The sequence below is a fragment of the Chelmon rostratus genome, chromosome 3 (genome assembly GCF_017976325.1).
Source record: "Chelmon rostratus isolate fCheRos1 chromosome 3, fCheRos1.pri, whole genome shotgun sequence".
NCBI classification, from domain to species: domain Eukaryota; kingdom Metazoa; phylum Chordata; class Actinopteri; order Chaetodontiformes; family Chaetodontidae; genus Chelmon; species Chelmon rostratus.
In genome coordinates, this window is record NC_055660.1 from 17,441,319 (window position 1) to 17,456,127 (window position 14,809).

The following is a 14,809-nucleotide window of genomic DNA, read 5'->3' on the forward strand; positions in this document are numbered from 1 at the left end:
TCCTCAACGTGATACTTGAGAGCCTCAAAAAAAAAAAAAAAAAAAGAGAAAATGTTCAGAGGGCTTTTTAGTGCCGCTACCAGCGACTGAACCTTTGTAATGAAAAGACTGAACGAGAGATTATGTCCCAACCAGACAGGAACAAAAGTTTCCAGCTAACTTCATTTGAGATTTAACCTGCTCTGAACTCCAATCATTGCCATTATAATCTCGGTGCCTCTGTCACCTGCACTCTCCTCACCGAGAGGCACCAGTGGCACAACCCTTACACGTGTACTCGTCCTTTATCAGTCAAGCATTCTGACTAATTATGTCATTTACATTGAAATCCTTCATCCTTTCATAATTGAACATGAATTTTTCCATCTTTGTGAAACCAAGCACAATTATTCCATCTATGCCAGTGATTATTATTGTCTACCTGCGCCTTATGCTCAGTTTCTGTCAGAGCTGGTTGCACAAACTGACAACACTGTGATTAAAGGGAATTTTAATGTACATGTGAATAATGTATTGAACCCACTTCGGCCTCATTAGTTGATACATTAGGTTTAGCTCAGTTTGTTCACGACCCTTTTTTTATCCTCAGTATCTCTAGATGCCCACTCCAGTATCCTGCTATACACGAACTTAGGACTGCATTAGGACAACATATGAATGCCTCCACCATCACCTCTCTCACTGAGCAGCTGCCAATTAATCTTTCCACTCTTAGTGGTTATTGATAACTCTTGTGATGCCTGTATCCTTTGTAAACCTTTTTCTTTAACTAATACTATCAAAAGCAATATTATGAGTACAACCCTGAATGCTAATAATTGCCAGGGTGACATTTTTACTGCCACACCACCATAACCAGATCAGCTTGTGACACATCGCACTAGACCATTATCTAGAAAGAATAACATGACATGACAGAGATAACTTCATAAAGCCATAAAGCTATGATGTACACACAGATTTTCTTCACTGAAGATTTCCACGTGCAAATGTTACAGAATCTGATTTGTTCATGCTCTTGGACTAGTTTTTAAGTTCTTGAGTCCCATGAGAATATGTAATTTATATATTGTCCTATGAGTGACATCTTCTGTAGGACACTGGGCCCTCACAAATCCAATAAGAGCTTGGAAAAATGATTTAGTGGAGAAAACAGCACGGCTGTCAGCCTCAGTAAGATACACTAATGGAAACGGATAGCATTTAGTTTGGTAAACAGAAGGAGGTAAAATGCGTTTAGGAATTTAAGCACAAACCCAACAATATAACTGACTGTCTTGGAGAAATGATCTGGCTTCAAGGTTGTTTTGGAAGGAACGTGTTTAGTGCCGGTGAAGTGTGTGTGGACACGTCTTTGTGTGGTGTGTGTGGGTGTGTGTGGGTGTGTGTCTGTGTCTTACCCACGGTTAGCTGACCGGTTAGTTGTCCCTGATCATTCCGAGCATTGACAGTCACATTTCTGTCTGACTGGAGGATCAAGGGACTGTCCTAAAGAGAAGAACAGGGAGAAAGATGATTAATACAACAGCAAATTGAAAGTTTCTCACACTCAAACAAATCCATCCCAGTATACCTTCAGTTTCCATTCTCACACACGTGCTCTCTGCTTTCTTCACCTCCACTGTAGCCCCAGCCCTCGCCCCTCTGGGCACCGGTCAATACTGCATTAACCTGCATAACCAATACTGCCTCGGCCTGTGTCAACCGTTGCAGTTCACCCTTGACTCCCTCTCTTCTGCCAGTCTGACACACATTTGCATAATCTATTCAAAACAGCATCCTGTGAGTGTGTTTGCTTGTCTCCAACAGTGTGTCGCTGTGTGTACGTTGGCAAAAAGGCAATTATTCTCAACCAATATGAGCTAAATGCAACTGTCACCCTGACCTCTGCTCCCCTCTTTAGAGTCTGATTGAGCCACACGCTGCCCACATTAGTTTACATTCAGTGGATGGGTGTTGCAATGAATGCAAACCCCATGTCTGCCATTTTCATTAAGTTCCAAACTCAATCTAACATCTCACAGCCTCTCTCTGTCCCCCACCGCCGCCCCTCGTCTCTCCCTGTCTTTCTGCTGTGAACATCAGTCTGCAAAATCATCCCGCTCACATTCTTAACCAACTTTTCCTTCCGCTCTCCTTCCCTCTCTCATTATGTCTCTGCACTTACATAATTTTCTTTTTATTCTCTTTCCTTTCACTTCTCTCCCCCTCTGTCGCTCCCTCTTCTAAATTGCTTATTTGTTTTGGCGGCGTGAAATGAATAGCTCACAGGTGACCCAATTTCTCTGTTGATTTCCCCAAATTAATATCTTGCTGCATTCTGGTCTGAATTCCAAATGAGAATTGCGTCAAAATTGGAAAGTCGTTGATCCGTTGAAATGGAAAAATCCTCTTTTTTTCCCCCCTTCCCCTCTTCTTTATTCACTCTCAATCTCCCTCTCTCACCCCTCTTTCTCTCTGTTTTGCTATTTGTTATGGATGGATATTCATTGTTTTGTGGTCTGCTTACGCGAGTCGGGACCAAATTTCTAATATGTCACACCTGTCTGTGCTCTACTTTTGAGCGTCCAGGGACTCCCGGGACGGGCTGATCACAAACACAAACACGAATCGCCACACAAGCGTGAGGGACAAAGTTACGGACGCACTGAACACAAAGTGCACACAAACACGACTTGTGTGTTACTACATGCAGGCGCACGCCTACACATTCAGCACACGTGCACACGCACACTGGCATCATCCAAATGAGTGCTCAGGTGCAAGTTCACACACACCTCAGCCTCTGCGCTCACACAGACACACTCATTCAGAGTCAGGTAACAAATTTGCCAAACAACAACCGAGCGCTCCACACGGTTTACTGTGCATTGCCTCTCTCATCTGTTTTCTAACGCGTGTGTGCTGGATTAATTATTTTCAACGGGCCGTGTGATAGGCTTCACTATATTATCTTTCCACTCTGTTTAAAACGAGGGGCGCGTTGTAAAGCATGACAGATGTAATGTGCTCTGAATCATTCCAGCTCGATGGGCAGTGTGCATGAACGGGGCTGATCCCATTCACTTAGTGCAGGGCTCTGTCATTTAGAAGTGCGACCATAGATGGAAAATTTTATTTGATTAAGCTCATATGCATATGCATGGAAATACGGGCTATAAATAATTGTTGCATATTAAACAGCTGCTAATGTCTATTTACACAACAGCTGACTGAAGCCAAACAACGTTATCAGTGGAGCTTCTGTGAAACGTGGGAGCAGGTAACAATATCTACTCCTACTTGATGAGAATCATGTCGATTCTACCTAGAGGCCATTCACAAATAATCAATGTTCACACCATCAGGCGCAAATTCAAAGGGTTCTTATCACATTGTTTAACAATTTTCACTCAAATAAGACACCGTATTCAGAATGTGTCTTCGCACAAAACCATGGAAGAATGGGCAGCGCCTGTGCTTGTTTTTGCTCAAGTTGGCACACGATAGCCTGATGCATTCAGACGTTGCACATTTTGTCAGTACCCTGACTGTAAAATCCATAATCCTGAAGTGTGCAGTCTTCACCGAGATTGTGGAAAACAAAGTGATGTGGATAGCTTTTTATGACACATTCACAGACACATTCACAGACATGCTGGGTGCTCTGTGACTAGTTCAGGACTTGTTCACACAGTTTGAAGAACAGGCCTTGACAAACACACATTTATCCCAAAAATATGTGGTTCCTTTTTGTGTGTCACTTCACCTCTCAGGTTTCTGTGGGATTTTCTGGCTCATATATCCTACACAAACTACATAGATGAAGCTGATCACACCCTCCATACTGTACATGTTGTGTTTAGAAGGTATTCAGTTTTCTGCGATGTTAAAGCTTCATTTCTTGCCATGAAAGTCCTTCTTTGAAGCTCTGATCTTCAGTGAGGTGAAGTTTCATGATGGTTAGATGTGTTATGTGTCATATGTTGGTTGTGCCTTTGCAGCGCTGAAAAAGGTTTTTGCACTGCAGAATGGTAACAATTCCATTGCTTTGATACGAGTTCACTGGGTGACGCATGCATCATCTGTAATATTGTTAGATGTTAGAAATGCAATCGGTGTTTGAACTAGTAGTACACTCTGGAAACTGTGCGTGTGTGTGTGTGTATGTGTGTGTGTCATTGCTTCCATTAGATTAGATTCCAATGTTTCAGACAAATGGGAGAAATTATTCAAACATTATCAATATTATATTATATTAACATTAATATAATTAATATAATCAATATTAGATGATATTCATATTATCAATATTCAAATATTATCTGAATTTGTTGATCTCTAAAACAGTTGACAGGCAGGCTATACAAAGAATGACATCATCAAGGCATGTAGATTTATGTTTTTCTAGGCTACTTGTGTTTGTGCATTACTTTTATTCCAAATAAAAGAAGTCCTCTCAATAGCCTTGCTGAGCGCTGCTGTCAGTTCACGGAGGTGATTGCTCCCGCTGGCTGAGCGCTTGTAAAGGAAGCAAACGGAGGCAACTGCGTGCATACAGTGTTCCTACCTGGTCCACAGCGTTTGCAGCATCTAGCGTGGCGAGTGCAGCTCGGTGGGCACCACAGTGCACCGGAATGGAAAAGAGACTCTCAGTGGGAATCCTTTTCACCAAACAGTTTGACCGGACAGATTTAAATAGGTTACCATATAACAGAAACCCTGTTGTGTGTGTGTGTGTGTGTGTGTGTGTGTGTGAGTGTGTGGGCAAAGTTTGTATAATGCGTCCAGTTGTCTTGCTAATATAAACTGCTGATACGTGACAATATAGCACAGTTTTCATTCCATTTGCAGACTACAGCTGCCCTACATAGTAATGACAAACACATACGCACGCTCTAATACTGACTGCCAACAAATCTTGCTGTGGCCAATTTACAGCAGCCTCACAATCATTGCAGACAAGTCCATCTCTGATAAGCCTCAACCCCATCCAAAACCGCATTTACACACAATAATTATGCATAAATCCACTGATTAAACAATACAATATGAAAGAGCCCTGCAGCATTTCCACATAAAACACATCACACATTTCTACATCAGCTACCCTATGTTATGTGCATTATACTAATAAAATTCAAGTCTACAGACAGAATTATCCTCGGGCAGCCACAGGGAGAAGTGTGTGGAGTTGCATATTTAAAACAAGCTCATTTGGAAAGAAGTTTAACAGCGGAATAATGATGAACGGCAGCAAAACAGATTCAAAACTAGATTCAGATCACACCAAAAAGTATTTGTGCGCTCGAGCTGTTCCGAAAAGCTCCGATCAAAGCTGAGGTGGAAGGCTGTCTTACTTTAAATATGGGGACAGTGTGAACAGTGTCAGATTTTAGTTTTCATAGTACTGCACTTGGTTGAACACATGAAAAAAAGGTGACAGAAATCAGATGTATGAACAAGCAAGCAATTACCCTAAAGAGACATCAATTACAAAATGTTAAAATATGGTTTAGTGAGTTAGTAGCGTTTGCTCACATGTACCGTACATTATTTATGCTCAGCTCACGTCTCTGTTTATCTCCTGTTTATCTCCCTCTCCCGCTCTCTGCACTGTCCCTCTGGCTTTTGTGTTCGCCGTCTCGCTCGTAAATCTCCTCTCATCATGTGAAATGTGTGCAGAGGCGCAAATAGAGGCGCACACATCGCAATCTCTCTCTCTTGTGAGCTGACACAACGTACACCAAGGCGCCATTAATTCAGTTAATAGTTTAATTTCACTTTGATTATAAATACAGGCACAGGGACATCAGCCTGAGGTAGCCAGTGTAATTAGTCAGGTAATAATAAGCTGCGATGCTCATCATCACAGCCTCCAGCTACCAGTACAGATGGGTCCTAATAACAGCTTTCCGCTCGTCCGTTGCACTGGCTGTGTAGAATTGACTGCCTGTCTGACTGTCAGCCTAAACAGGTCTGGACTGAAGGCTCATAAGTGATGTGATTAGTTTATTTATGTTTAGTCATCGCTCTGATAACAGCTTTGAGCTCTCCTGTCTGTCTCTTTTGGCATGTCTCACTTGCTGTCTAACTTCATCCAGTAGCCATCTCAACGGTGATGTACTCATACAAGAAACATTTGGTTGATTCATCTTTGCCATCAGCCTAATAGCACCTTTTAGCTCTCCCGACTATATCTCTGTGACTGCCTGTCTGTCTGCCTAACATGGGATACTTTTAGCTGTCAATCTAATAAAAAGCTTTCAGCTTTCCTGTCTCTGCTCTGCCTATTCTCTTCCTGTCTCTCTGAATGTCCAAAAGCCACCATCTCTTCAGCTATTCCACCTGTCTGTCAGCCTCTCAGCCTCACTCTGAGGGCAGAGTCAGATGGGCCTCAGCAGTTCAGGAATCAAAAATGTCACTATTTACAATTGTGGTTGGCTGAAATAAAAGCCAGACTTAAGACAATAGACTGGCAATAATTCAACTGATATATTGAAATCTAAAGTCTCTTTGAGACAGGATTTAAATCTTAAGAGCAGTAAACCTTTAGATCAACAAATAAGCCATTATTGATCCCTGGGGGGAAATTCAAAGCTAATTAAAACTAGCTTCACTCTCACCTGCTGCAACATTAAAGTGATGAACACACTAATGCAACAATAATTATAATTAACTATATAAAATATATCATTCTGAAACGGGCCATTCTGCATAAAGGGTACTTTTGATTTAAGAATATTTTAACGCTAAAGCGTTTGTACTAAATGTATAATATATAATATTTGCAACAGTATTTGCACACTGTTGCATTGGTATTGGTACGTTTACTTAAGTAATTGGACGTACATAGGACGTATATAGTCAAAGTTTAAACAGAATACCAATCAAACATTGTGTGATAAAGTGCCTGTGGTGCCCCTCCATTCCTCTTTCAACTTTAATTCAGCTAATTAGCAAGGACTATTAAATAAGTGATGTGTTTGTCGGTGTGCGGTGCTAATTTGTTCTTTTCAGTCCCCACGGCCATGCAACAACAAAAAATAAAGCAGACTTGCTCACAAGCTCATTCTCTTGGTACTTCGGCTTAATATGTTCAAGGGTCTTCACGTGCATTCAGCAGCTTTATCGCCATCAGTGTTCTGTGCAAGTCTTGTGTCGACAGCTTTGACATCAATTTAGCACATTCAAATCTCAACGTGACAGCTGGCATGAGATGGAGGCAGTCAAGACATCCCATTGTGTGTGATTTTGTGCGTGTGAGACTGTGTGTGTGTGTGTGTGTGTGTGTGTGTGTGTGTGTGTGTGTGTGTGGACTTGCATAGTGCAAAATTTCAAGGCCCAAGCATAAGAATGAAATTCAGGGCCCTCTGTAAATTACTGCAATTATTTTAGACATCCACGTCAGAAACATTAAACACCAGTCTTGGTACTGCTTGACTGAATTGCTGAATATCAAATGTATTCATAGACTTTTTACAAAATCATCTGAAATGGAGCTGTATGGAGGTGGCATGTTAAATTATGCAATCAAAACCCTAATTTGAAAGTCAGCTTTAGAGCAAAACTACAATTTCAATTCCATGATGAAATTGCCTAATGTTACTGTCTCCAAAGTGTTCCACCTTTGAGTTAAAGTAATCTATTCAAGCAACTACACTGGCTCCCATTAGCTTATCTCAGGTCTGCTGCTGGAAACCGTGGTTACCGTCCTACAACTGGATAGCAAGGGGGGTGCCTCTGGTCAGCTGGTCTCATGCAGATTGCTGGCTAAATAATTATGAACTGAGATTGCTAATTTTTGGACCCTTGTACCTCAGGGGAACTCCAGGCCTGCAGGGTTAGCGGGGGTGTCTGCTAAGCCAGATTTCAGCTGACTATTGACGGCTAGCTTCTCATCCTCTGATTATTTGCCTTACATGTAACTTTCCGGTGGTTCTATTAACTCTGTAGGGTAAATCAGGGCATGAATGATCATGTAAACATACTTGATTTCACTTTCAATCAGGCAGCTGGGCTGTGACATGAAGTGACCAATCAAAACCATAGGCTGACCTGAGTAGCACTGTGGGAAGTTGGATGTATAATCAACCACATCAACTGCTGCATGACAGTCTGGGACATTAAGGTCAGGGGGTTTGTTTTATTGGGCGGAGCAGTCTCAGGGCTCAGCTGAGGTCTAAAGCCAGACAAAGTGTCTGCATGTGTAAAAAGAAGAAATATTATCTGTAGTAAAACACAGATATTGTTACCTGCTGCTTTCACATGTTGCTTGTTTTTTGTTTTTTTTTGTTCTTTATAAAGATTTTTGTCAACAAGCTATCGGAATCTCTGATAATTTGAATATTTAACTCCAGGCTGTTTTTGGGTACAAGGTTACAGGGTTTGGTATCTTTCCAAAACAAAAGAATCTGATCTCTCTAATTCTGGCTGATAAATCTGTCTTCAGGCATGTTCAAATTCAGCTAAAATACTGGTAATGGGAACAGCATCTTGGTGGCCGAACGGTTACTGTGCATGCCATTTATATGTATGTGTGTTTATACACACACACACACACACACACACACACACACACACACACGCACATTGCACAGGTGTCAGTAATTCACAGCACTTTCAGTTGAACAGGGATCTAAACACTAATGAGACACAGCAAAGTGTTATTATGTGACCACACAGGTGTATGCTATTTGCGGTCCACAAACAATAACCAAAAACAATTGAAACTATTAATGCAGCTCTCCTGCAAGAAGAAAAATAATTTACTGTCTCTTCACAAGCTTCAGGATTCATCTAAAGATTCATAGCCTTGCACTGTGGCTCTGGTAAAATCCTGCAGAAACCTGCTGTCTCACATGATTTGTTTTAATGTAATCCATCGACATTTACACCAAATATATCCTGATTCTGCAGCCAAACCACTTAAAACTATACAATGTTAAGAATTTAGGGAGATTGAGAGTATAAATGCTGCTTTTGTTCCAATTCCTGAAAAGTTTACTGAGGGGAGATGCAGGTTTTTGGCACTGACAAATCTTTTAATGGGTGTTCTAGTAGAGTTTTTGGGGTTACAGGCTCTACTGTGCCACGAAGTCCCATTGCTCTTTCTGCCAGACCGATTCCCAAAGAATGGATTACTCTCTACCAGAGGGGGGAAAGGTGGAAATGGATAAAGACGGATAGAAACAGTAAGAGAGATGGATGGGGTGGGAGTGGTGGGCTTGGGGATAGAAACCGGTTGAGTGGGGGAAAGGGTGTAGGAAGAGGGGCACAGAATAAGAGAGTTAGAGGGTGGGAACGAGGAGCTAAGGTAAGCAGAGACCTCCCGGCTTCAGGCTTGCAGTGCGATAAATCTAAATGAGGAGAAAAGGAGGGAGAGCAAGATAGAGATGGAACGCGGAGGAGGGTTAACCATAGCACATTTGTTTTGGAGATAGATATATAAAAAGAAGCCGCTACGTCAGCCCTCTACTCTCTGCTTCTCCTCGATAATGTATGTGCTTAAGGGACCAGTCAACAAAGTCACACGGCTTAAGGAAAAAATGCCAGCTGCACAGAAACGCTAGTATACATAATAATATCTATATGAGTAATTAACGATGTTGTGGGGGAAAACATGTATACACACACACACACACACACATATATATATACACACATATATATGTAACTAATAATATGTAACATGTGTAATTACTTTATGTATACTGTGCATCAGCTACTCTTGTTAAACTGAGTGAAAGGAGCATTTTCTGCTTGGTATTTCATATTCCAGAGATTTGCTAAAACTATCCTGGAAGCAAGGTTTTACAAATGATACCTTCCAACCTGAGGGCCTCGAGATAAAATACATCTGAGGGGTTTTTACGTAACATTTCAGATTAGAGCTCTGGAATACATTTTCATATTATGGTCTTAAGCGCACAATCCGAGGATACCGGTAGTCCTGTTGTGGCATTAGCCAAACATTTCTGTGAGAGTTTCTGCCAAAGCTGAACAAAGCCTGCCAGGACATGATAAGATAAGAAACAGTACACATACAAAAGAGAGAGAGAGAGAGAGAGAGAGAGAGAGAGAGAGAGAGAGAGCGCATTATCAACTGCATACAACTTTCTTTAACTCCCATCTGGTAGTCTTTTTCCTGGCTGAGACTTTCCTGCAGGGTCTCACTCACTTATTAACATATGTCGGACTTGTGTCAAAGAAAGACAGCTGCAGTATTTATTGGAATGCTTGTGTGTAACACCAAAACCCAACATTTACTTATTTGGCCTCATTAAAACAGAAGTACAGGAACACAAAGAAATACAAAAGTAGGCAAAAGTAAGATCACTGCCATGTTTGTCTCTGTAGAAGCCCTCAGGTCCCGTGTCCTGTGGCATGCTTGACAAGATAAGTGGAGAGGACAGAGGAGGAGAGCAGAGCAGATAAAGCGGCGATGCTCCGTTTGCCATGAAATATCCCCCTGTGGTACAAACAGCTGAGGCGAAAGAGGAAGAAGTTAACTCTGGGGGAGTTTGTGTGAAAGAGTTGTTTGCGTGTGTGTACTTGTGGAAGGTGACTGCCCTGTGTAGGAGACAAAAAGTGTACGTAATGTACACACAATATCCGACCTTGTTAACTTGCATGCGTCGAAATAAACATGTGCTTGTGCGTGCGTGTGTTTGTGTGTGTGCGTGTGTGTATTTATGCCTGCCCACGCAGACATGTCTCGCTACTAATAGATTATTGATCGGGGTCAGTTTCCGAGACCTGCGCTGGCTGACACACGCACATACGCACACGCAAACACTGACTTGCAGTCTCCTGGATGCTATAATTGAAAACAATTTAAGATGACTGCTCTCAAAATTTGTTTTTCTTCATTCGTTCTTACACATTCCCTGTAACATGTCTGGCGTTCTGCTGCTTCCACTGACACGTTGGCTTAGAGGCGGGTGCTGCAGAGTCAAGGTTTCCAAATAGTGATCTTTGGAATGATATCATGGATTTAAAAAATTAATTTAACATCTGATACTATTCCTTAAAAATGTCCTATTGCTTTGGTATCACTCTCTTTTCCTGTTTCCTTCCTTTTTCTGTTCCAACCAATTCCCCAGGGGATCATAACAGATCCTTTTTCATTTGTACTGAACCCATGGGTATATGAGTGCTTGTGTGTGCATGTGTGTGTTTAAAGGGCCGTTTTTCCTTTAATGGCTATACACACTCTCCTCTTTAACCCCGTCACCTCTACAAAGTCAGGACAATCCATTCCATCAAAGCAAGACAGATCAGATAGATATCATAGCTAGCAGATATAAATAGCACTTATGTTACTGGTCTGTTACTAGCCTAAAGGCTGCCGGTTTCAGTGCTAGTCTAGATCACAGTTATCATTGCTGGGGGAAATATAACACAAGAGTTCACTGGCTTATCCTTTGCCTCAAGGTTATCGGTTTCAAACCAACATCAACACTACATCACAGAGAGTGCAGCTGGAGATAAAAAACAAAACAAAAGAGAGATGAAAGTAATTGACAAGGACACGACTTTCAACACAGTTTTTGTTTTGACACTTATTGATGTACAGAGGAGAGAGAATACGACATGCTGAAAACATAAATGTTATGTGGCTAACTATATATATATATATATATATATATATATATATATATATATATATAGTCTCAACACTAACTCGTGTGTCTTTCATCCAGCTCAGCCTCACCAGCTTGTTATCCTGTCGTCATTGCTGTTGAATAATGTATGCTGGGGCCTCTCTCTTCCCCCAGAGGAGCAGTGTTGGAAGGGATGTGGCTGCTTCAAACTGAATACTCTGATTCACTGGGGGCTTGAGGCTGGTGGGAGTTTTCATGTTCTTATTTTCTATAAAGACCCAATCCTGTTAAATAGTACAAGAAAAAAAAAAATGCTGCGCAATCCTTTGTCCGCTTAGAAACACTTTGAAGAGGGAATTGGGCAGATTTTTTTTTTTTTTTTCAGAATTTGCAGATGGACTAAAAGTTTCTGTGTTTTTCTTACTGGATTCTTGAGAATTTATGCTATGCCAAAAACCAATCAAGTGTAACAATTAGCTCTTTTGTGTGTGTGAAATTCTGTCAATCTTATCACTCTTTGCATGAAGACAATCAAGAGAGGAAAATAATTGTGTTTTTTTTTTTCAGACCTCGTCTCTAACATTCTTTAGTGGGGCAACCTTTGTGTTTGCAGTTGGTTTCCGAATTGAGGCTTTAATCACAGCCCCTCAGGGCTTTTTGGCTCATTTTCTAGCAGTTCAATATGTCTTGTGGTTTGTTAGTGTCTCATTGCTGTGACAGGGATTTCCTGATGTTGGCATCTCTGCAGAGCTCTCAGCCATGTGATGAAATCCCCAGCCGTGTAGCTGCTTCCATAATTACTGAGGATGGTTTACAAGGGTGGGACATGAGAGAGATGAAGTGGATTCTCTTGATGGCAAAACACTGCATAAAATGGGACATGGGAAATGGTTGACAAAGATGAGAGGAGAGTATGAGAGGGACAACTGGGAATTTATCTGAGGGATAAGACACAGAGACAGAAGGGACAGAGAACGGTTCCAGCCCATGGGGCTAAATGAACCTGTTGGAAAGTGTTCAATTTTTATAATATTCAGTGAACACGGTGCCATTATGTGCCAGCATGAAAAGGTTGGCCACAACTTAATTTCGGCTCTGCATCAAACATCAGCAGCTAAGGAAATAGACAGATGAGAGGGATGACTTTGTCCCCATTAGTCCACAAGGATAGGTTTGAGTGGTGCAGTAAGATGTGAACTGGGGATGTCAATGGTTAACCATTAGTTGTAGTTACCACCACTAACGTTTATGAGCTGTTCTGCATATTGGCGTATTGGATAATTTGCCGACACACACACAGCGTGATGCACTGCGGTCTGAAGCCGTCACGCAGTGGGTGTGCCGTATGATTAAGACCCAGATGCTGACAATCAGTGTGGTAGAGGGCGAGGGATTCAGAGAGCTTGTTTGGTACCTCCAGCCCGATAACGTCATGCCGTCGAAAGCTACTGTGACTAAACGCGTAGAAACACACAAAGATGAGCTGAAAGTCAAACGAGCCAGGGCAGAGAAGCTGGCTCTGACCACAGACTGGGAGCAGAGGTTCCATTATCTGATTTGTCTGTTTTCTAATGGAAAAATCTGTTATAGTCTGACATATGTCCGGTGAAATTAATTTCCAACTACAATATTCTGGCTCTACACACCGTTTTCTTCACTGCTTCTCTGATGTTGAATAAATCCAATCTTCACTCTCTTTTTGGCTCTGGTTTGGTCGCTACCAGCGACTGACGGAAACATCTGGCTCTTTAGCTAATAGAATGAACTCTAAGTACTTCCGTATATAGCTGTGGACAAACTGTAGTGTTCCTCTGTCCTCGAGAGGCCAGTCTGAAGAGAGTTCAGAGAGATCTAAAAGTAATCTTAACACTTAAAAGTGCAGCATAGATTTCCTACAGGAGGTGTTGAAGTGGCGGCATATTAAAACAACAAACAAGTATGGAGCACTGTGGCAGAGTAGTAATGACTGGATCCAAATGTGGGAACGGGGAAGAAAAGGCTGTAATTGGGATTCGATGATAAGAAAGTTGAGAAAGAATTAGAAGACTCGAAATCATTCACAAAGTTGAGACTTTTTATAATACACTAGTTCTACAAGAAGAAAACAGTGTCCAAGGATGGGACTAGGACGAGACAAGAAAAGACTGTGGACACAAGATTTCAAAGGATGAAGTACGAAATCGCACTTCTTTCATCTCTCTTTTTCTCTCCTTTTCCCTTGATCTCTCATCCAACTGTCTTCTCTTCAATTAATTTACAACGCTCAGTTTTCCAGGCAACTGAAGACCCCCAGCTTATTTACATTCTTGTTCCATCTCGCTTTGATCTGCACTCAGTGCTTAGTCCCTTATCTTAGTTCCCTCTGCTGTGTGTTACTTACTTTCTTGCCCTTTACTTCGACACATCTGTACTCCCTCTGAAAGATCTGCGCAGGACGGCCGTTCAGCCTGATCGATAGTACGATATGGGACGGCTCGGAATATCGATGCACTGGTATGCACAACACATGTGGCTCATATCTGCACTCTGAACTACATGGCAAAGTTTTTTGGGAAGTCTGGCAGGAGATATCAGTAAGGACTGCAGAAGAACGAGTGAATTCAGTGACTGAGAATTCCAACTGGGGCACTCCTTTGCAACGATTTGCTTTAGCTGTGAATAGCTGGACTGTCTGCCATCTTGGGATTTCAAGTACTCTCTCTCCCTCTCTCTCTCTTTTTTACTTCCCCCTCTCTTCTTCTCAGGACTGGCCGTCAGTTTTGGTTCACGGCTCCTGTTTGTGCTTCATCCGCTCTACTTTGATCTGGGTCTTTATCCTCCTGGAGAAGCAGCCAGTGTTTGCTCTTTGTTTGTCTGTCTTGCTTTTGCATCGTCAGTTGCTAATGACACACTGCAGCACCCACACCCTCCCTGTCTCTGTTTTCTGCCTCTATGTGAACGATACATCATTGAGTTTGCCTCTTGTACTGTGTGTGCTATATGTCTACCCTTCTCCCAGGCCTTTGTGTTATAAATATGGTTTTGTGGGCATAGTCACACACTATAATATTACTGATATTTTTTTTATTTTGATCTTCACTTCATAGACATTTACACACCATCTGCAACCATAACATTTTGCAGCAATCGATATATTACATTTAATTTGTGCCAGAGGTCCGTGGTTGAATAATTCAGTCACTTTATAGTTCTCTGTTAATTGCATCTTGTAATTCTGTGTCTTT

At 41.7% G+C, this 14,809-nt stretch overlaps 1 protein-coding gene across 1 annotated transcript in view; it reads right to left on the minus strand.

Moving 5' to 3' along the window:
- Positions 1 to 14,809, minus strand: part of LOC121604326 (zeta-sarcoglycan) — a 143,524-nt gene that overhangs the window by 64,283 nt on the left and 64,432 nt on the right. The window contains exon 3 of the mRNA XM_041933816.1: positions 1,401 to 1,488. Coding sequence (XP_041789750.1) covers positions 1,401 to 1,488 — 88 coding nt within the window. The remainder of the gene's footprint in view (positions 1 to 1,400; positions 1,489 to 14,809) is intronic.